The sequence below is a fragment of the Typopeltis vanoorti genome, chromosome 7 (assembly GCF_054136105.1).
Source record: "Typopeltis vanoorti isolate ZY-2024b chromosome 7, IOZ_Tvanoo_1.0, whole genome shotgun sequence".
NCBI lineage: Eukaryota > Metazoa > Arthropoda > Arachnida > Uropygi > Thelyphonidae > Typopeltis > Typopeltis vanoorti.
The window spans coordinates 43,447,397-43,471,893 of NC_143555.1; the positions used below are offsets into that span (position 1 = coordinate 43,447,397).

Genomic DNA, 24,497 nt, shown 5'->3' on the forward strand with positions numbered 1-24,497 from the left:
AAACTCGGGATTTAATCCTGCATCTCAGAAAAAAAAATCGACTAAAGAAGAATCCACATAATTTCGGACAACACTACTATTGTTAGGGTTTAGGATCACGAGATGACGATAGCAGTACTCTCAACCCGATGCTTCCAAAATCATTCATAGCCATGAGCTCAACTTCGGTATCCCCTGAGGGTGAAGTAAACACTGGATGCCTCCTGATTTCCGAAACTTTGTTAGGACTAAAAAAAAAAAAAAAAAAAAAAGCCCCACCTATAAAAAAAGGTAGAGTTTTTTTTTTTGTATTCCCTTTCTCCACCTATTCCCCTTTCATGAACAAAAGAGTTAGAGAAGTAATATATGTATATTATTATAATAATACATCCACAGTTTGGAAATCATCTGCAACAATAATAAGAAAAATATGTTTTGTAATAGAATAACTTCAGTGACAACATTCATTATCGCAAACACATTAACCTAAATTTAGTTTTGATTTATTTAGTGTATACAGTTTATGTGTGATCAATGGATAATTTATTATCATTTCAAATCGTTCGGCTCAATTCTGTCACTTGAACAGACCGATTTAAACCAAATTTGAGATGACAATAATGATTACTTGAGCCAAGTAAATAATCCATTGGTAAAATTGATCTCGTCAGAACAAAGTTGTGCTTATTGTTGGACAAAACGAATAATGTAATAAGTGCTTAAGCATGCGGCAAAACACATCTCGTAATGGTTTAGGACAGTGATTCCCACCCTTCGGAGCGCGCGAAATACCTAAAGGGGGGAGGGGGGGGGCTTGGAGGCTCGAAGAAAGTGGAAATCAAAGGAAAAACTGAAAACTACTTAATTGAAACAAAAGCATTTTTATTGACACAAAAACAAAAAAAAAATATATATAAAATGCACTCCGAAAATAAAATAATAAAATGTATAAAATCCACCTTATTGAATAAACTAGTTACTCTTACGGGAACATATCAATATTGCAAAATATACCGAGCAACTAATTAAAACTAAATAATTACAATGAATCTAAAAATTAATGGCTTCCTTGGGTCTGTGTTGCGGAGCAAAGCTTTTCATATGATGGTGATACATTGGAAATTGACACTCTTAGTTCTCTCTCTATATTTAACTGAGATCTTTTTCATTTACAGACAAAGCTTTTTAACTAGATTTTTGCTTTTCAAAACATTTCAGTTTGGCAGCAAAGACCTCTCGAGGTATTTTAACATACGATGTGTTTCCACATGTCTTTTAAGCTTATTCGGTTTAATGCTATCAACCGCCAAAATTTTCGAACAAACAACACACAGGGGTCTTTCTTCATCATTTACTCCAGTTTGTAAAACCGAAATCTAAATATTCTGCTGCATACTTTCTTGATTTTACTTTCGGAGGGATATTCTGTGAACCTGAAATTGTTGACATTCGACGCTCCACACATGTCTGCTTACGTCAAATTAAAACTTTATCCATTTTCCTACACTAGAAAAGATTGTTTTTATACAGTGTATCAGAGTCGTTGCGAACAGGAGTAAATTAACGCCGATCATCGACTTCTCACTGTTACTGCCGTCTTGCCATTTCAAGCCTTATTTATACTCGCGGAAACATTTCCAGAACATTCGAGATTTCTCGTGATGAAATCGCGAATGTTTCCGAAAGGCCGATACAGCCAGTGCAGTGATGCCAGATCTATACAATTTTCGAAAGATTTCATAACGTATCATTTTTTGATATTTAAAAATTTTAATTCATTCCTAGTTTTTTTTGTTGTTGTTGTTGTTGTTGTTTTGTTTTGTTTTTGTTAACTTTTATGGGTTTTTTCAGTGTCTCAACACAAGAATTACAAGGGAGGAAGGTGGAGGGCGCCACAAAAACTAATATTAAAAAATGGGGCACACATGAAAGAAGATTGAGAAACACTGGTTTAGAAATAAAAGTAATGTGATCATATACTGTTGATGGAAAGAAAAAAGTAAAATTGAATAATAAAAAGCAATGATAACGACAGTCTTATAAAATTAATTACGAAAGAGGTATGTGTGTGGCGGGGGGGTATTCCTACAGAAATTTCTGAGGTCGGTAGAAATATAACAGAAAAACATGGGTCGGAAAGACCTGGGTTCGATTCCCGTACAACACGTGAGGGCTAAAGGTGAGTTAGCGGGTCTCATAAGGAGGTAGGTTTTTTTTTAACCCACTCGAATTTTTCGTCCCGCAGAACAGACAAACCGGCCCCGTGAACACACACTTCTACAGTCATAAAAAATTGTCCTCCCCCCCCTTCCCCAACGCCAGACTTTGCGACAAGCCAGTTGGGGTTTTCCCACAATCGCATAATCATAGCGAACCCTGCACTAAGCGGGATAAAAGCGCTATAAAGAGAAAGACCACGAAGTTGGTTCAGTGAGTTTTAAGATGGACTGTAAAAGGGTGTTGGTTAGCAGTGACTCTTCGTTTAATGATTTTGGAGAAAAGTGGAGGAATAATTGTGACCAATTCTGCAGAGCACTGTCCATGAAAGTATCTGAATAAGAGGCAAGGCAGAAACTGAATGTCAGTGAGTGAGGAATTGAAGTAGATATGTGGAAAAAGGTTTATTAATCAGCCGTATATTGCCCTGTTTTGGATAGAATCGAGCAATCTTAGAGAGGATTTTGGTGCACCACCACAAATCTGGACAGAATGGGAAAGGAAAGATTGGCAAAACAAGTATTCTCTGCCAGGTTTGCAGGAAAAAGATCCATTACAAGACAGAAATATATGATATGATAATGTTGGACAGGTAAAAAACTGATTTGGAAGAAAATTGTAGATAGGAAGTTAGTAATGATGTAAATATTTCATGCACTATCTTATCCTGTACATGTCAGAAATTTGATGACGACCCCAAATCTGAGAGCAATATTCCATGGGCGGATTTGGGCTTAGCATAGAGTTAGCAGCTGTCTTGTGGGAAAAAGTACAAGAAGTTTTTTGGCGGCTGCAGAATCTATAGTTGAAATGTGGTTGTTCCAGGAAAGATCGGAGGTTGTGCCTATAAATCGAACAAATTCCAAGGTTTATTTATATATATACACCCACACATCCATATACCAACACACAGACAACAGACAACCGAACACCCTGTATATATATATATATATATATATACAGGGTGTTCGGGATAAATTTGACAGTTTCGTAAGGAAAAAGAAAATCTTCTTTGTATCTATTAAATTTAATGAATTGACAAAAAAACATTACAGGCAGAGTTAATTACAATACTATCAACAAGATTTACTCAAAATAACCACCATTAGCATCGATCACAGCTTCAATTCTGCTTCGGAACCTCGAACAAGCTGATGCTACAGTCTCCCTGGGAAGGGCCGCAAAAACTGTTTTAATTTTATCCATTAACTGGGCTTTTGTATTACTGGAAGTGCGATTGGTGTCTTTTTCAACTGCGCCCCATACAAAATAATCCATGGGGTTAAGGTCTGGGGAGTTTGGAGGCCAAACATTTGGACTGGTGAAGTCGTAGAAATTTTCAGACAACCATTTTTGACTTTTCCCAGAGGTGTGGCAAGGGGCCGAATCCTGCTGCCATACATACGGCCTACCATTGGCTACCCTTGTTATCCAGGGCTTGACTACAGTTAGCAACTCCACGAACAAAGCCCGAATTCCAATGCCAGGGTTCTTCAACACCTGTTCCTGCAGATTTGCGAGGAATTCTGCTGTACGAACGCAATCAGATCGTCTGCTAGGGATCTTTCTTCTTGCTACATCCTCGTAGTCACCATTGCAAGTCTCTAGTTCATGCCTGATTGTTTTTACTGTATTCAGGGAGCATTGGGCAGCAGTCGTAATATCCTTATTTTGATGGCGGGCACGAATCATCATGATACAAGTTATTCTCTTCCATGATTCAGGTGGGTTCCAGCTATTCATCCTTTCTGACATCTTGTATATGAATGAAGAAGGGTCCAAACTTTTAAATGAAGAGAAGTGTGTGTTAATACATGTAACTTACGGAAAAATATAATTAATTATAAATATGTCAAATTTATCCCGAACACTATAACAATATAACAAAACTTCTTATGTTATTGAAGTGTTGAAACCAATATATTTTAATTTACAAACTGAGTTTTTCATTACGAAGTTTGTGATAACTTCGTTACATACTTAAGTCAGAACTTTTATATCTAAAGCAAATATTCTGTACGAGAGATTGAATGCAAGAAAAACTTTTGAGGAGCACTCAGCTAACGGATTTTAAGAGACAAGAATAGCCTCCTTATTTGTTCTTCTTCCTTTTTTTTTTTTTTTTTTTTTTTAAAGTTTTGTTTCATTGGCCCTAAGCCTCATTGACAGGTTAAATCTTTTTTTAGTGTTTATTGCATCAGTCGAAACTGCAAGCCACATCTCATCAGATGAATGCTAAGCAGTCGGATGGAGTTTTACAATAATCCACATGCATTATTTATTTGACAACACTGTATACAGAGTCGCACGCCTCGAGAAGAGGACCTTAAATTCTGCACGCAGAAGTAGAAATTAAATAAACTTAAAAGATCATCAGAAAAGTCCGAAAGAAAGATTTCCACATTTTAGCGGAGAAAATGGAAACATTGGAAAGGAGAAAATGAAAGTGCTATATCCACAATGAAGCTCTTTTGCATTGAATTAATCCGAGATATAAAATGTTTCTTATGACTTTGGTGATTTTGTAATTTGATTATGTTTAACAATATAAATAATGAATCTGTCGTTATAATAAATTTTGTTGACGATTTGTTATTATTAAGGTCGACATACTTATTAGAATAACCCTTGTTAGAATAACACGAGAAAGCGGGATGAATATTGTAAAATGTCTATCAATATTTAATAGTAGTGGTCGTATGCTTAAAATAACAACAATAGTCTAGTCACAGAAGAGCGAATGCAAACGAATGTAATCCACTATACGCCACCTACAGACAATAATGCAAACGATAATAGAAATGTTAACTGCATATCATTTAATATCATTGAAAAATTAAGAATGCATATTTTTTTATTAAATTTACAACATACTGATTTCGGCAACAAATCATTATTGATTATATTGTGGCGAGTACGATATACGAGATATTAAATAATTATAGCAAGAAAATGATATATTTCGACTAAATTCTGATTTTAAACAAAGTATAATGACATGTAAGTTAAAAATTAAAATAACAGAACCGCAAAATAACTGGTTAAATGCTCTCAGTAAATTTATAGTAGTTCATATCAATGTTACGGTAAAATATTTATGATGTTTAGATCAGCTTCATTTTCTTCCCTTATCCTACAATATTAGCTAAAATTTAGTATAAGTTAATCTTTATACTAAAATAGCCATTAGTTTTAATTCTCTTTTGTTTATCAACAATAAACGAAACCTAATTAATTCTCTCTTGCATGAGTACACCCATTAGTATAATATATGTTTTTTTACATTTTATTCTTATCAGTCGATTTGTGTGATAGATTTTTCTTAGCGTAAATCTTATATCTTATAATAAAATTTAGATCAAATCTAATTTATACATCACTTTAGTTTTGCAGCCGGTTGTTGGAATGAAATCGATATTAAATTCAAGTGGTAGTGAATCTCTTAAGGGCTTGCTAGTTCTATTAAGATATTCAAAATTCTAAGAATAGCTTAAAATGATGACCATAAGGAGTTAATTACTAAACGAACATTTACTGTGTGGGGAGTTAAATTCCTCGAACTGTAATTGTCCATTAAATTCTGAAAAGCAGCTACGCTTAGAATCTTTCCCCCAAGATACTGCGGATCGCTAGCACAGCAAAGAGGATAATGGAACGTCAGATCTGTGTGACTTCTCATATGACGCATCACCAAAGAGGAGGGAGGGATGAAGAAATGTTTGTGAGTGGGATTTCAGTCCAAAAGGAGTCTTCGGGTTCGGAAAGCTGAGGGGTTATTAGAACACCAGTCCATTTGTTAGCAAAATAACAAAAGAACATTAACTACCATTCAGGGCTTTTTTTCAGCAATGTAATGCAATATCCTATCCTATTTCTCTAAGCTCTAAAAATTTCTCTAAATTCTAAAAATGATGTATTGAAATAGGGTATATTATGAATACATACATATTGTATAGCAAACTTTAGAAAATTTACTAGAAATGTACATAAATCTAAGTGATACTAAAGTGTAAAATAAAATCCCTCTATTAAGTATAATAAAAAGTCCTTATAAGGACTGACTTAAAGGGGCGAAGCAAGAATGCTTTTCATCTTCCCCGTTATCTGTAGAGGACAGTGTAGGGATAAGGTGTTATTGAGCTATTAAAGCTCTGATCATGGCAGGAGGGTAACAGCAATAGCCGAGCCTCAGGTAGAACTTCATTGGCTACAGCATTGCCATCCATTGCCCTCCAAGGGTATTGGATTGAATGAATCATCTGAATCATCAATCAATCACCGCATCTCACGGCCGATTGATTTCCCCTTCCACACCATCCCAAATCGACCGTATTGACCTGTCAGAAAGTTAGATTTATCCTAAGTAAACTTAGTAGGTGGCTAAATAAATAATTAAATTATGGAGTTTAACAGATTAATTTTTTAAACCTAACTTAAAATAATATAGGAATTATAGATGCTAAAGAGTTATATATTAATATAACTTTTTAATTTTTAATTTTTAATAAAATTTTTTAATTAAAGCTTATTTCATTATTCACTATGAATGTATCAACATGCAATCTTCTTGACTGGTAAATTTCTTTCAAAACACAAACTTCAGTTTTCTTTTTTTTTTTTTTTTTCACTGTGTGTTATGTGTATTACAATATTGTATAATAATATATCAAACTAATGGCAGAAGTATTATTTTTTGTTCTTATTTTTCACACACATACATCCAGCTTTATGCAATATATATCCAGCGGTTTTTGACGATGTAAATTTTGCACATTGCGTATTGATACTTTAATTTGTAAAGTGGCATGACGGTCCTACGTAGTATACTCGGTGTGTAGGAGTTAACTCAATCAAAAGAAGGTCTTCATCGAAATACACGTTGCATATTTTAAACAAATATAAGAAATAGAAATTTTATTTCATCTTTATGAACTGCATATCCGTTTGTTATCAACAGTGTTTCGGATAAAAAAAAAATCTTAATTTGCATGTTATGATTACAAGCGTGGTAAAATATTAATGTAGTGTAATTAGCATGCTAAGGCGTACAAATTATTTTGATAGAGAAAATTAGAATTAAGTCAAAATATCACTGAGAATATTAACCTGATACTTTTTAATGTGCTCTTTATGAAACCAACCATCATGAGCCAAAGTTTTGCACTGCATTAGGACATTTTTTAATATTTTATTATTTGGTAAATTGAAGACATTATTCTCTAAGTGGAACGCTTCATTTGGGTTAGTTCGTTACATTGACAACAATGACAATTTCTGAAATTAGTGTGACGTAGGAATTCAGCGCGAAATCTGGATCTTCATCATCATTTACTAATTAAAAAAAAAAACATGCCAAAGAGGAAACCGCAATTTCTTGAATTATTAGAATAAGAGTTGGTTCAGCCATTGCTGCTAGCACACAAACACTACACACATCAAGCACTAATTCGAATAAAAAAAGAAGTAATCTTATACCCTTTGCTGTTTCGTTTGTCAAATGAAGAAACGAAAGAAAAAATAAAACAGCTTAGCATCACAAGGCCGATGGTAAACAGAATGGGAGGAGGAGGAGGAGAACATGCAATTTAACTCCACTGAACTAAAAGAAATTGTCCCATATATTAAATCTCAGAATGAAATTCTTTAATATAAGGATAGCGATTTGGCGGAAATGAGTAACTATACTAGGGGAAGCACTTACTTGACAAACATGTTAATTCCTGTTGGCTCCATCGCTCTAGCAATTCCTTTCCATGACTTTGAAATGTTGAACCTTTGCTTCGCTGTGAGAGGAAGTCGAGGATCTGGAGGAGGAGGTTCGGGAGGTTCTTCTAACGGAGATAATGTGTCCCCTTCTTCGGACTTACGAGACAAGGAAGCGATTCCTTTAGTAAGAGCAGCACCCATGACTGTACTTTGCAATCCAGAGAAGTGGAAACTCTGTTGTCAGCTGCTGCTGGTCGATATGTGACGCATGCGTATTTGGGCGGATCACTTGAACTTGGCCTTGTAACTAGAGCATTCGCAAAAGGGAAGTGAGAAATTTCAATATACACTTCATATCGAGTTTATTGAAAATGGCATTAAGTTTTCTAATAGCAAAAATTATCCCCTAATAGATGAGAAGGCGTTAATACCATTTAAGTTGACAATTTTTAATCCCCCCCCTCTCCTTTTACGTGTTAATGGGATGAACGAATAGACATCGACTTAATCTACACTTCGTATGCAAAGCCTGAAATGCGTTTCAGCTTTAGGGATACTTAAATATAAAGATATTAGTAAACTGATATTAATATGCCAAATCGACATTTATATGCAAGAAAGTACGTCAAAATAAAACACTCTTAACGCGTCTTTTCTTTTTATTACCTCATCAGAAATCTTTTTTATTATTGTTGCTGTCATACAAAGCATTTGTCAATCAACTTATCACAGTTATTTTGAAATAAATAATTCAGATTACCACTAATAAAACTTTATTCCTGACATCATAATAAAATCTTATTGTTAATTATAATTAATAACTACTTTCTTATGTTTTAAACTTTATATGAATACAGTACTGTATTCATATAAAGTTCTTCCCAGCTCAGGTTAAACAAATACGGTGAAGGTGGACACCTCTCTGCATGACATCTCTCTCTCTCTCTCTCCCCACTGTTATTTCAGAAGTTTCAACTGCTCCAAATTTTATTCTTCCTACAGTATTTTTATACTACTGAAATATGATATTGAATATGTTTTTCATTTTTTTTTCTAAAATTTCAAGCAATTTATTCTTGATTATTGAGTCAAATGCTTGCTTAAAGTCAATAAAACAGCAGTAAAGATTTCTGTTTTTTCCTACATCAATTCTCAATTCAGCTAATTGTAAAAGAGTATAAATTTGCATTAGCTGTAGATCAAATCTCTCCTAAATCCAATTTGCTCTTCTCCTAAATAATGCTTACGAGTTGCTTTAATTCTGTTTTGTATAATTCTGGTAGATAATTTACATATATGTGACTTAATAAGGTTATTGTTCTATAATTTGCACATTCCTGTATACAGCTTTTTTATGTATGCTAATTAGTCTTACCAATTTCCATTCATTAGAAAATTTCCCAGAATTTAAGACTAAGTTGAATCATCATCATCATCATCATCATCATCTCATCCGTTTGATAACGGGTTGAGTCCACTAAGAAGAAAAGTTCTCCACTTATCGCGATCTTTAGCCATCTCGGTCATGACTCTATAGCTGGCCAGATGGGAATGTTCTTTCAGCAACTTCTTGGTCTGCTTCTAGGTCTTTTACTTCCTATATATCCGTTCCGAGCTAAATATGGCAGTCTATGAGGGGACATTCTCTGGATGTGACCAAACCATTTTAGTTGATGCTTAATGATTGTATCTATTATGTCATCTGGGAAGTTTAAATCTATTCTGACTTGCTCATTAGTCTTGTGTTGCATTCAGTGGGTGTTATTACTTTTTTTGAGGCATTTCATTTAAAATGCTTGAAGTTTCTTGATTGGTTGTTGAGTTACTCTCCAGGCTTCTGAGGCATAAGTAGCCGAGGGGGTGATAATTGTTTTATATAATTTTAATTTCAGATTTGTTGGGATTTTTTTATTTTTCCATATTTTATTTTGTTTATCCATGCAGGTCCATCCTAGGTTTAGCCTCCTGTGCTTTACTGTTTCCATATTGTTGAGGTTACTAGATATGAGACTACCAAAATAAACATACTTATTAACTTGTTCCAAATGGTGATTTTCGAGATTTATGGAAATATTTTCTTCTTCTCTACCTATCTTCATTATTTTTGTTTTATGAAGATTTATTTTCATACCATAAGTTTTACAGGAGTCATTTAGAATATTAATAGTTTTTTCTAGCTATGATTTAGAGTCTGCTAGGATAATGATATCATCGGCGTATTTAATGTGATTAATGTTGGTACCATTGATTTTTACACCTGGTTCATCAGCTATAGTTTTACAGACTTCTTCTAGGAAGATGATAAAGAGTTGAGGTGAGAGAGGACAATCCTGCATTACACCTTTCTCAACTCTGAAATCCTCGGTTTTAATGTTGTTCGTTTTAACAAAAGCTTTGGTGTCTCCATAATAATTTGTAATAAATGTTGAGGTATCAGAATCCATTTTTACGTTTTTTAAGATAGTGATCGATTTGTTTTTATTAACTGAATCAAAGGCTTAGTTGAAATCTACAAAACAACAGTATATGGGCAGGTTGTATTTCCAATATTTTTCTGCTATATTATTAATGGTGAAGATGTGGCCTGAATCCTGCTTGGTTTTCCTCTGTGATTTTTTCTGTAAGCAGCTGTGTTCTCTTTTGTATAATTCGGATGAATAGTTTATAACTATGACTTTGTTATGGGTCTATAATTTTCACATATTCCTTTGTCTCCTTTTTTGTGAATTGGTATAATAACTCCTGTTTTCCAGTCAGTTGGAATTACTCCAGTATAAAGAATTTGATTAAATAATTTCATTAAGAAGTTAATGGCTTCCTTGCCACCATATTTCCAGAGTTCTATAGATATTTCATATTTGCCCGTAGCTTTCGAAAGTTTCATTTGGTTTATTGCATTTATAATTTCTGATGCAGTTATGGGTGGTGCCTTTTCATAATATCATCTCTTCCGTTATACTTTCCTCCTCATGTTCTTTTTGAAATAATGTTTGATAGTAATCCTTCCAAATTATTTTAATATTTTGTATTGATCCAGTTTCTAGATTGTTTTTATCTTTCATTGTTAGTGGTTCATCTTTAAAGATCTTAGTTAATTCTTTTATAATTTTATATACAGTTTTATTGTAATTTCTTTTATTAGCTTCTTCGCACTTCTTGCTTTTTCCTCCAACCAATTATTTTTGGCAGATATGCACATTTTATCAATTTTGTTTTTAAGATTCTTATAATGTTGTTTATTTTCTTCTGTATTTTTTATATTTAATATATGCTTTGCTGCTCTTTTTTCTTCTAAGTATTTAAAATTTCAGGGGTCATCCATTCATGATTTGGCCTTGATGTTGTACCAAGTATGTTGCAGTAACAATTTTTTTACCTTGATTCCATGTATTTTCTATATTATTATATGTTAATTGTCTAAGCCAGAGGTCGGCAACGCAGTGCTCGCGGGCCCCATAGCGCCCGCAGTGAATTTTTAGTGCGCCCTCAGAGAAATTATTGTAAACTGCTTTGGAGCTCGCAGCGGTAATTTTGCAGCGTAGATCGCAGTATATCTGAGAGATACATTCATTACTAGTATGTGCTAAAATGCAAGAAAACAAAGAAAAAACACTGCAAATATAATACATGATGGTACAAATTAAGTGAATATTGAATCCAACATTATTTCATAGCCGAATATAGAAACTACAAGAGTTTCGTGTCGAATATATAGAAACTAAAAGTTTCGGCAGATGCAAGCATAAGTAGTGCCTCATGGGCAACTCGTAGTAAAGGTGCGGCAAGCTCCAGACCTCTTTTCTTAGTATTTTCCATAAATGTGAAGCACATCTTGCAGAGGTCAGCAACCTTTTTAATATGCAGAGCGCAATATAAACTTTGAAAATTACGGAGGGCTCATAACACAGGCATTTTTTTCTCTCATTTCAGGCTTAGAAATTCTATGATTAGTTGTTTTTAAGAAAAATGAGATTTCAAATCTTAACATTATTTTATTTACCTCGCTTTTACAACATATTTTTGTCGCATATGAATGAATATAAAATACTAAAAAATAAAAAAAAAATGAATACAAAAAGAATATTGATGTTAACAATTAGCATGTGTCTGTCAGATCAGATGCGAGCGCCTTGCTTTATCAATCATAATGGCAAATGTATTTGTTTATTATGCAATAATAGTGTGGCTATTTGTAAAAAAAGTAATATAGAAAGACATTTCAAAACCATTCATGCCAATTGTAATTTTAAGTTTAGTCATTTAAATCAGCAGGAGTCGGCAACGCGGCGCCCACGAGCGTCATGGCCACCGCAGTATTGCGCCCTTCATATTAAAAAGGTTGCCGACCAGTGGTCTAAGCTCATTTACTATTAGCGTTTGATAGTTGTCTTGCATAAATTTCTCTTTCAATTTTGACAGGTCCATTTTGTTGATAAGAGCTCGTGATTTAGGGTACTCGAATTTTAGTTTAATTTTTGCCGCAAGCAGTTCATGGTCAATGTCGAGATCTGGAGTTTTTAAAGTTCTAACATTTTGCACCGATGATTTCCAATTGCGTTTGATTAAAATGTAATCAATACAGTTCTTTATTGTACCATCTAGTGAGGTCCATGTGTATTTGTGGGAAGGTCTATGGAAAAAAGGGGTATTACAGATAAATAGATTATTTGCTTTACAAAATTTAATCTTTCTCCTCTTTCATTTCTGTTATCAACTCCAAACCTGCCCATCACATCCTCCATGCCTGGGGTGAACTTCCCAATTTTGGCATTAAAATCTCCCATCACGATTAATATATATTTCTTATTAGTCTTGTCTTAGTTGAATAACTATACTAAATAATGCTTTGCTGTTTCTCCTCCAAACTTCGAAAACTCTATCAGTATTTAATCTCCACCCAGAGGTTTATTTGTTTTCATCTGTCTGATCACAGTATCTGTTTCCATCCTTAACATTTTTGAGGCTATCCTCAATTTTATTATTATTATTATTATTATACGGACATCTCCATAGAGTTCGAAAACTCATCGTGGGAGACCCAGTCTATCATGCTTTTCCTGAACCTATTAACAAAGCACTCACAACTGACTCTGGCAACCCATTCCACTCATTCACCACTATCCAAGCAAAAAATGTAGTCTTCGCACCCATACTGACCACATCTTTATTCAACTTCTAGGGATGACCCCTTTTTATAGTCTCTCTATCCAAGTATTGAAACACTTCCCCTGCATCTATCCTATTAAATCCTTTAAGAAACTTAAATGATTCTATCATATCCCCTCTTTTTCCCCTATCAACCAACTTCTGCAATCCACACACCTTCAATCTATCTTCATAGGGAGCATTCCACAGGCCACTCACCATGTTGGTCACTCACCTCTGAATCCTCTCCACTGCTTTCCCATCCCCAAGAAACCCTGTGGATCAGACTTAAGCACACTAATCCAGATTTTACCAATTTTGTTTTTCATAATTTTTCATAATTTTTTATAATAATTTATGATTTTTTAAGACTTTTTAACTTTTGCGAAAATTTATTTAAAATTATCCATCTGAATTTCAGATTTTTTTTTAACTTCGACAGTCAGATTTCCAATTTATCTAATTTAATTTTGCTTCTCTACATTTAGATGTAATTATATTTTTTAACTGCTTGTGGATTTTCTGTCAATTCAAGTTATTCAAGTTATTAAGCCAATTATTATTAGGTCTCCATATTTTCTGTAATGTTTGTTTTATTGCATTTTTTCCTTTCCCCAAAAATTCTTCTGTGTTTTCACGAGTTAAAGCTCCCGTTTTATAATTAATTTATTTTATCTAAACACATTTTATGTGTTAGAGTCTTTTAATTTGGAGGTGTCAAGTCTTAGAGGTCTTTTCCTGTTGATGGTTGCTTTGAATATAAGTTTTATTTTTGCTGACAGTATTTCGAGATCGAAATCCATATTTATTTTCTTTAAGGATTTTATATTTTGAAATGCTGTTTTCTATTTTTTATCGACTAAGATGTAATCAGTTCAGTTTTTACACCAGGTGAGATCCATGTGCATTCGTAATCTAACCCAGTTGTCTTACAACGTTCAAGCATTCTATCGCCTCTTTCATCAATCCAAAATTATCCATTACTCCTTCCTTATCCCCAGAATACTTGCCTGTTTTGCATTGAAGTCTCCCATTACTGTCAACATTTCTTTTCTTGTTAGTATTACCAATTTGTATTTGCAGAAATTGATAATATAAATTAAATTATTGCAAATAAGTTTCTAACCATGTAATCATGTTTTTTTTTTAATCATGAAATTGGCATACTGTGTATAGTTCTACGTTTATGACTTGAAGAGCATTAAAAAGGTAATACTGTAACATCAGAATAGAAATACTCGCATATATTTATTATAAAAAAAGTTCAACAAATGAACAATCAATGTATAAGTATAGCAAACTAACTGATTTAATACAAAGGTCAATCGAATTCTACCAAATAACGGCAATCAGTTTATTGGCCACTCGTGAGTGGATGATTTGAAATAGCACGATACAGCACTCGGAAACATTTGAAGAGGCCAGTTACTCAATTTTAAAGGCCTTCATATCCAATAAAACCGATCCTGTGCTTACTAACCAACGAGTTTATTAAGGTCCTTGAATAACATTTCGGCTCTTAGTCAGCATGTAATAAATTTCTGAAGGACGCCAGCAACATGCTCGAGTCGGTGTACAGTAGAGCAACTGTAGGTGCAGAATACAGTTTTAGCAGCAAAGAAGATGAAATGAGAATTCCAACGTATGTCAAAACTGTTCATATTTCCGTATTAGGAATGGTTGCTCTTGAAGTTTTGCATTCCACTGATATTCAAGAATTCGTTTGAATCACCACTAATATTTGGATGGTTTCTTTTGTTGTTTTGGCGATCCAAGAATTCCTTGAGATTCCCAATTTAACTGAGCACCAAAATGTCTAATTTACCCTTTGATAAAGGCACTCATATAAATGATATGAATGGTTATCATTAACGGGCTTGACCTTCCCGAAAAAGTAGTTAGCATCCACACTAACTAAATAAAAATTATTTAGTTAATTAATTACTAAATAATTACTACACACTCTAAATAAAAATTATAATCGCTGTTAGAAAATCAAACATAGCACAGAATGGCCACCAGCGTACATTGAAGATTTTAAATGCATAACATTCGAAAGAGGATAAGGAAAGTATTAAGATATTTAGAATTTTAAGTTAAACACAGCGAAATGCTCTTTAGGTTTACTATAAGCGTACTACAGTAACTATTTTCATTATCTTTCCTTTTCACCAGTGTTCTCTTTCGTATGATGTGCTAACGTTTACATTAGCCGGCAGGTCAATATCTCTTAATGATTGGGTAAATAGCATTTCCCGAGTAGAGCTCATTAGGGTGCTCCTCTTTTCATTCTCTTATCTAAGGTAAACCCTAAATCTTTTCACAATCGGGGCGCTTTTAGGGAGCACTTCCTATGTTTGAAAGCTGTAGATATAAAACAGAAAGTTAAATCTATGTGCGTACACAGCGTTGCGAAGTGCCACTAGCAATAACTTGTGTTAGCAATAACTCGCGAATAACTTCTGCACTTCTGTTATTCTATCTGAAGTACAGAGAGTAACAATAATATAGTGCAAGGATAATAACATTAATGTTAATAAACAACAATAATGCAAAGATGTGTAGAACAAGGATAAAATAACACAGAAGAGTATACTTAAACAGAATCATATTATATTCACATAATAAAGAATTACTGACACTTTGAAAGCTTGTTCACGACAAAAAGTGGAAAGAATGCTCTCTCTGGAAATGAATTCGACTTAACTGTTCGACGACGGAGCAAGTAATGAGTTGATATGTGGAAATGCAGCTTTTTGCTGAGTAACTGTAAGTACCCAATAATTTATTCTCTTGGAATATTACTGTTAGCGAAATCCCATTAAAAATAAAGGCTTTTAATGGTTGATATGCCTGATCTCTAGAGATTAATTCACATTTGTATAATTATTCGCATTTTTTATGCCACTTCCATCTAGAAAGATGGTAAACCTATACGGTATTAGTACTGTGGATGGAATAACAGTTTAATTATTTTTATATTTATTTATTTTTGCATATTCTGGAAACCTTGCTTTAGAGACCACGCATGGAACGTTTTTTCAAGCCAGCTTCAGGCTTCCGATAAGCAGGGCGTTGGTCAAACACAGCTCAATTAAATCATTTACCATTTAAAGATAATCATAAACATACACGCCCATAGCGACATTCGAACCCGCAGCTTGTCGACTGGAAAAGTGGATGCGATGATCATTCGGCCAACTGGTCCGCGATCCATTGCCATGCCACTGAGATTTTGCAGTCCATTTCCGTAGGAATATTTCTCTAAAAAATACAGGTAGCTGATTTTTTGAAACGATTGCCTTCGGAAATATTTTCTGTTGTTTCTGTGATAAAAATGGGAGAAGGAAAGACAAAGCCTAACTGTTCTCATTGCCAAAAGGGGCGTAGAAACTGCAATATTTATTGAATTGGATTCGTACGTAACCAAATGTTTTCCACAGCTTATTTGAAAACATAGCGAGACAAATTCTTTCAATCATTGCATTATTAAAGATATACACCAACTTCTTAAATTTTATAGATTTCTAAAGTCTCCATTAACACATCTTTAAAAGTCAAGAATGCATTCCTGTCAAAAGGTTGTATCTTTTGTAATATACTTTATGTTTTATTTTGTGTGAATGACAAAATTTCGAAGATGCATATCTATTCCTCAAGAAAGCAGCGAGGATCAATACAATTCCAGAACAATTCACAGGATGGAAGTTGGCGTCGATATTTACATCTTGCTGGAATGATATGCACTGCGTCCAAGTACTTTAAGAATATCATTCAGCTCTTGAATGTGAAGAGTGTAATCAAATTTTAGATAAACTAAATGCTTGAAAAGAAGCAAAGACCTATTTGCATGTAAATTATATAATTTACAATTATATAAAACCATTTTCCCTTCTCTCTCTCTCTTTTTTTTTTTTTTTCCCCACCTTCAAGTTCGGATCAGGCATTTTAAACACGTGTCAGCAAGAAAGTATTCGTGCAAACACTTGCTAAAATTAATTAATAAAATTGCTTAATAACTGTCTGTGATAAAAATAATCAAATTCAATGATTTGCTCTGTTTTCTGATAAATATTTTCGAGACCGCGTGTATTTGCATTACAGGTCATATTAGAAATGCAGGTAGAGAGAGAGAGAGAGAGAGAGAGAGAGAGACAACACCTTGTCTAGACAACTGACAGACAACCAGCATTGATATCACTAAAGGAATCTTGCTTGTTGCTGCTAGGAGATGAATTAAGGTATCTTTCAAAATATCCCTTGCTTCATCTTTCAAAATCTATATTGGAATTCTACTTAAAACACTCACAGGTTCTATTAATGAAGTTTTTTCTTCAGCGAATTTGATGCAGAATTCTTTAATATGAAATTCAATCAGAACTAATAAATGCAGATTCACTTGCAATAAAATGAATCTCAACTGAGAAAAAATGATGTAAGAGAAATTTAGTTTTCCCCTAAGGCTTTCAAATTTTTGTCTAGTAATGACTGATTTTATTTATTTATTTATTTTTTTTGTACGTAATTCTTGACAATGGAATTCCTGTACCGATATATCTCATTACCGTCACGAGTTTGTTCTAACAATGAGATCCCAAAAAAGATCAAACACGCCCGCATAGTGACGCTTCCCATAACGCACGTCATTGCACATGCCTGAAAGGGAGTGTGCTGTGCATTATGGGACATTAGAACAACTTGATATGAAGGTGACCACCTATATATATATATATATATATATATACACACACACATGCAAACCCCTAGTTGCGAAGTCACTTCCCGTCCATTCTTTTGTTTGTTCATGGCAGAACAAAATTAAAAAAAAAAAAATGAAATTTCTTGTCAAATGTAATTTGCTTTAATTTCAAGAATTTACTGAAGAAACTTTCTCTTCTCTTAAGAATTATAAGAATATATTAATACACCATTTCATTACTTTCATATAAAAATATGATTTACGAAAGTGATTTTATTTACATTTGAGATGGAGAGATGATTGTATTGTTTTGGAGATCGGACGTGTTATCTTAGACTGTGCCTGGTTGAATTTTACACAAGGTTATTCGGGAAACTCACATTGCACTGGCGCTAACACAGTTTGATTCCTACTGCCTCCTCCTCTGCATGAAACATGCAAGAGGTCTGATGGCAGTGTAGGCCCCACCCGCTATGAGGATCAGTGGTGGATGTATGGTATTTTAGGGAGGTAGGTTTTCACTCTGTGGCCAAATGAGTTCTTGACACTCCTTTCCCCATTTAGTAGGGCATCACAAAGTTAAACATTGCTAGTAGACCACCGTAATCTACAAGATTTTTTGCTGGCAGTCCCTAGCCCTGCGGGATTATATTTGTAGGTCAACAGGCTTACTTCACTGTAAAGCTCCCACATTCTTTACTACTCTCAAACAGTTTCAGCTGCCAGGAGACGCCTCCTCGATATGGAAAACATCAAGGAACAGATCCGGATCCTTAATAAGGAGCAGTCTCTAGAGGTACTGAAGTTCGTAATGGAAAAGCTTGAATCCGACTGGCCAGGTTTTATAAAGCAGTACACTCAAACTAATGATCAAGATGGAGAGGAGGAGGAGGTAACACAAGGAGAATTCATCAAAATTATTCAAGTTCTACTATCAAAATCCCCTGCCAAAACAACTCACAGGGGGGAGCATTCAAACAAAGACGCAGAACTACAGAGGACCAGATGGATGAAGACTCACCAACACCGGAACACCGAAAAGGTCCCCCCCCTGTTATATTAAGGGACAAGGATAAATGCACCATTGTCTCATCAGCCTTTAGGGAACATAACATCTCATATTCCTGGGCTAAAAACTTAGAGGAAGGAATCAAAATTGACAAAATCTGGTGGTGTCACCGAAGGTGTTACCCTTCGATGACACCAGTTGTCAATCTCTAACACCTTCGAAGGTGTTAGAGATTGACAAGATGCAATAAAAGATATACGAATTGACTGATATCTGTGGCCTCAGAATTTCTACTGAGTCGCTAAGGAAAAAGTCCTCAGATGGGCAGTGCCATAGGTGCCAAAGGTTTGGTCATGCCTAAAAACTATGCAAAGACAACTTCAGGTGTCTAAAATGCGGCGAGGGTCACCAGACTATCACATGCACCAAACCAAGATCCACAGCAGCTAAATGCGCCAACTGCGGAGGACCTGACCTTGCCAACTACAAGGGGTGCATTGCACATCCAAAGAACCGCGGGTCAGCAAAAGCTGCCCTCCCACACCCCGCAGCGACACTCAAAGCAGCCGCCCAGGTCGCCCCCCCGGTTCAAATAATCTCCAATTCGACAACTCAGGAAGGAAAACAAACTGCAGCAGTGACCAAAACTTATGCTGCGGCCGCATGAGCTAAGACTATTCCATACCATAAACAAATAAGCTCTAATCTAACGTCAGTATTAACTGCCTCACTAGCTACCATGTTACGGGAATTCAGCATGACAAATCCTCCGCCATCCTCCACGAAAAGATTCCTGCAAGATACCCATTCAATTCTGACAGCCCTCAATCATGAATAAAAGGAAATATAAGCCTAACTCCCTCATCATCACTGCGTGGAACGCAAATGGTCTTAGCAACAAAATCCTGGAACTGCAAGAGTTCACTCACAGATACAATTCTGATATAGTCTTAGTAAATGAAACACATCTCAAGCCAGCTAACAGTCCTAAATTATGGGGCTTCGTGATGTATAAAACAGACAGACTTACCGCTGGTGGTGGAGGCACAGCCGTATACATGTATATCAAAAATTATTTAAACCACAACATTCTTGCCAACCCACAAACCAAGAATCTTGAGATAACAGGTATTGAAGTTCATACTAACAATACCGGCAGCATCAAAATCTACGCTGCATACAGCCTACTAGCATCCCACTGTTGGCATCTGATTTGGATTCCATTCTCGGCTCTACTGACTCCATTATTATTGCTGGAGACTTCAATGCCAAACACACAGCTTAGTTCAGCTCTACAATCAACAATAAAGGTCGTACACTAAACAGTTATTCAGCACAAAATTCAAGTTATAGCCGGACATACAGAGCCCAGTTGGAAGCTCAGATGTACTTGACATAGTCATCCTCAGAAACATTAGATACCATTATCAGCCGGAAACACTAAATGAACTGTCTTCCGACTACAACCCCATCCTGCTTAAACTCGGTACGTTCGAATTTAAGCAGGATGGGACAAACTCTCCAGAATTCTCCCAGAGCACATCGGCCCAGTCTCTGTTATTCACAATAAAGAGGAGATAGACTTTGCTGTAAGCAACCTAACCAGTCAAATCAAAAAAACAATAAATTCAGTTATCCAAATTACAGTCTTTCACCCGATCAGTCGGATCCCCGAGGAAATCATGGACCTAATAAGAGCAAAAAACAAAGCTCGAAAAAGATACCACAACACAAGAGCCCCACAAGATGAAACAATACTGAACAGATTAAATTGGCAAGTCCGTGAAGCTCTTCAAAAGCATCAAAACCATGATTGGGAAACCACACTGACTAATTTAAACCCAGAGGACAACTCCATCTGGAAATTCTTGACATCTCTTCGCACTAAAAGGCAATTTATATCCCCAATACAGACCAAGAAGGGAATAGCCCACACAGACAAAGAAAAAGCTGAAGCTCTAATAGACAACTTTGAAACACAATATAACCCTCTTATGAAAATTTAAACATCAACCTTATCTACAAAATTCACTGTCGAGTCAAGCAAGGCTTAAGACAACAAAAGGATAATTCAGAACCTATCACACCTACTTCCCCAGCAGAAATAACAAGTATTATAGCACATCTGAACATCACCAACAGAACAATCAAATTACTACCCAGAAAAGCTATAATTCATTTAGTCCACATAATCAACGCTACTCTCAGATTTCAGCACTTTCCCACAACCTGGAAGATTGCCGACATCATCCCTATAAAAAAGATTAGAAAGAATCCCCATCGCCCAGAAAGCTACAGACCCACCAGCTTTCTACGCTGTCTTGGTAAGGTAGCTGAAAAAGTTATACTCACAAGGCTCCAATCTGAAACGGGCAAGTTAGGAATCATTCCAAATGAGCAACTTGCATTCCGTAAAGACCACAATACTGTACAACAGATACATAGACTGGTTGAGCAAATCACAAGAGACTACAATTGGAACCCCCATACAGCTGCAGTCTTCATAAATGTTGCGAAGGCTTTTGACAAGGTGTGGCATCAGGGCCTGCTTTATAAACTCATAGAATTCTACCGTACCAATTAAGCTAATAAAAATAATAGATGCATACGTCAAAGACAGATTTATGCAAGTCAAAATAAATGAAATTGCATCAACTAGACGCAAAATCCTTGTTGGTGTGCCTCAGGACCCTTCCCCCCCTTTTTTATTTTCAATTTATATAACTGTCATGAAGATGATGACGCCGCTCTACTAGCAAGATCACTTATCCCCGACTGGCAATCAGTAGACTCCAAAGCAGTATTCATATACTAGAAAAGTGGCTGATGGACTGGAGGATACAAGTAACCCCCCAAAAAAGTTCAGCTATAATGTTCACCAAAAAGAAGGTTCAGAGCAAGAAGGACACACGCCTATTAGGAGTCAAGATTCCATGGCAGACTGAAATTAAATACCTAGGCGTGATACTTGACAAAAACTTCAATTCAGCAATCACATAAAACACATTGGCTCGAAGACATCTAAAGCAATCGCGCAACTCTACCCCATGATCAACAGCAGAAGCAAGCTGGATGTACGTAGCAATCTTCTTAATATATAAGATAGTAATACGCCCAGTCATCACCTACGCATCTCCTGCTTGGAGTCATACCTCGAATACAAATATTCAAATACTGCAGAGGATACAAACAAATGCCTGAGGATGATTCTGGATACCCATGATTCATAAGAAACTCCCAGATTCACAGAGAAGTCAACAATCCATATATTTCCTCCTTCTCCACGATCTAGCAGGAAAGTTCTTCATCAAGGCAAGTAATCACCCAAACCCACTAATCAAACAAGCGTCGGACTACAATGAAGTGGAATATTACAAATATAAAAGACCCAAATCAATCTTATGCTCAGCTGAATGCAGCTAATCTCAATGCCCTCACAGGGCGAGCCTAGAGCTCAATAACACTCCACTCAAAGAACCTCCCTCACAGACAAAGGGGAATATGAAAAGCATTAGTGCTTCACCCATCAAATGAGCAATGTTCTGCATGTTCTACACTTACAGGGTGTTCGGGATAAATTTGACAGTTTCGTAAGGAAAAAGAAAATCTTCTTTGTATCTATTAAATTTAATGAATTGACAAAAAAACATTACAGGCAGAGTTAATTACAATACTATCAACAAGATTTACTCAAAATAACCACCATTAGCATCGATCACAGCTTCAATTCTGCTTCGGAACCTCGAACAAGCTGATGCTACAGTCTCCCTGGGAAGGGCCGCAAAAACTGTTTTAATTTTATCCATTAACTGGGCTTTTGTATTACTGGAAGTGCGAGTGGTGTCTTTTTCAACTGCATACAAAATAATCCATGGGGTTAAGGTCTGGGGAGTTTGGAGGCCAAACATTTGGACTGGTGAAGTCGTAGAAATTTTCAGACAACCATTTTTGACTTTTCCCAGAGGTGTGGCAAGGGGCCGAATCCTGCTGCCATACATACGGCCTACCATTGGCTACCCTTGTTATCCAGGGCTTGACTACAGTTAGCAACTCCACGAACAAAGCCCGAATTCCAATGCCAGGGTTCTTCAACACCTGTTCCTGCAGATTTGCGAGGAATTCTGCTGTACGAACGCAATCAGATCGTCTGCTAGGGATCTTTCTTCTTGCTACATCCTCGTAGTCACCATTGCAAGTCTCTAGTTCATGCCTGGTTGTTTTTACTGTATTCAGGGAGCATTGGGCAGCAGTCGTAATATCCTTATTTTGATGGCGGGCACGAATCATCATGATACAAGTTATTCTCTTCCATGATTCAGGTGGGTTCCAGCTATCCATCCTTTCTGACATCTTGTATATGAATGAAGAAGGGTCCAAACTTTTAAATGAAGAGAAGTGTGTGTTAATACATGTAACTTACGGAAAAATATAATTAATTATAAATATGTCAAATTTATCCCGAACACCCTGTACATTTGAATCCCGTGTGGTGGCCAGGATAAGAATATCCCCGCTGTAGCCCATGCATGTCGTACGAGGCGACTAAAATGGGCACTCAGGGAGGTTAACGGATGGCAATGCTGTAGCCAATGAAGTTTAAACCTAGGTTCGGCCATTGCTGTTACGTTCCTGCCATGATCAGAGCTTATAGCCTATATAACCCCATCCATACATTTTCTTCTACAGATAACGGAGAATATGAAAAGCATTCTTGCTTCACCCATCTAGCAAAAAAAAAACAAAAAAAAAAACAACCAGATTGGACTTACATTTGAATGCGATTTTTTTTTTTTGATATTTTACTTAAATCACTTTTGGTCGCATACCTTTGGACTGTAGAACAAGCAATTTCCAAATTTTTATAAAACGATATACCCACACAAGCAATACAGGTGAGGGTATATCATGTTTATTTAGCTGTTGTTAGAAGAGTCATCTATATGGATATCGCTTTTAATACCAATTGGGAAATTCAAAAAAAGAAATTAAATGTCTGAGTTTCAGTGTATTTCCACGGCATGCTAGATAGGAGGAATATTCCAGTATGCAAATGTTCTACAGTCAATTTTTTTGCTGAATATCATGATTAAAAACTGAAGTTTCTTCCATAAGAAAAGGACCTATTTATCTGCATCAAAGATTCTGGACTTGATTGAAAAAAAAAGTCCGGAAAAGTTAGCTCTAGTCGGAGAGCAGAATCGAAGCTACAAGAGATCGTTCATTTGCAGACCTAGTGCAGCGAAAATTATCAAACCTTATCTAATATCGTGTACTAAAATTTAATTTACTTATTTTAAATACTCAGTTTTATTTCAAAATAGGTATTGCTTTTCAGCATCCATGGTTTTCGTTTTCAGGAGTCTCAAAGCAAAAAGTACTTTGGAAATATAATTAGTCACCAGGCTAACAGTACAAGAACAAAACTCCAAATTAAAAGAGAAGTGTTCTTCTCTTAGAAGGCCACTTCGTCACTTCAAATAGTTCCATCTAAGTTGATCAACGCGTGCATAAATATATTTGGTCTTTAGTACGTGTGAAGGCGATAATCTTTTCTGAACTACAATTCTGACTTTTTGCAACTACAATTCTCGGCACTTTTTTCCCCTCCTACGTGCAAGAGCAATTTTTATGGAATGTCGAAAACACCAGTAAATATAGGACTTGATGAATTTTTCATACATTCTGTGCGCATGCGCCATGCAGGGACGAAGTGAAAATGATTTTGAGTGATACTAAACTTTG

The 24,497-nt window shown here is 35.5% G+C and overlaps 1 protein-coding gene across 1 annotated transcript in view; it reads right to left on the reverse strand.

The window, feature by feature from the left end:
* LOC150104633 (neuroglobin-1-like) overlaps nucleotides 1-24,497 on the reverse strand; it is a 94,238-nt gene that overhangs the window by 45,158 nt on the left and 24,583 nt on the right. The window contains exon 2 of the mRNA XM_090395235.1: nucleotides 7,898-8,209. Coding sequence (XP_090251361.1) covers nucleotides 7,898-8,103 — 206 coding nt within the window. The 5' untranslated portion in view covers nucleotides 8,104-8,209. The remainder of the gene's footprint in view (nucleotides 1-7,897; nucleotides 8,210-24,497) is intronic.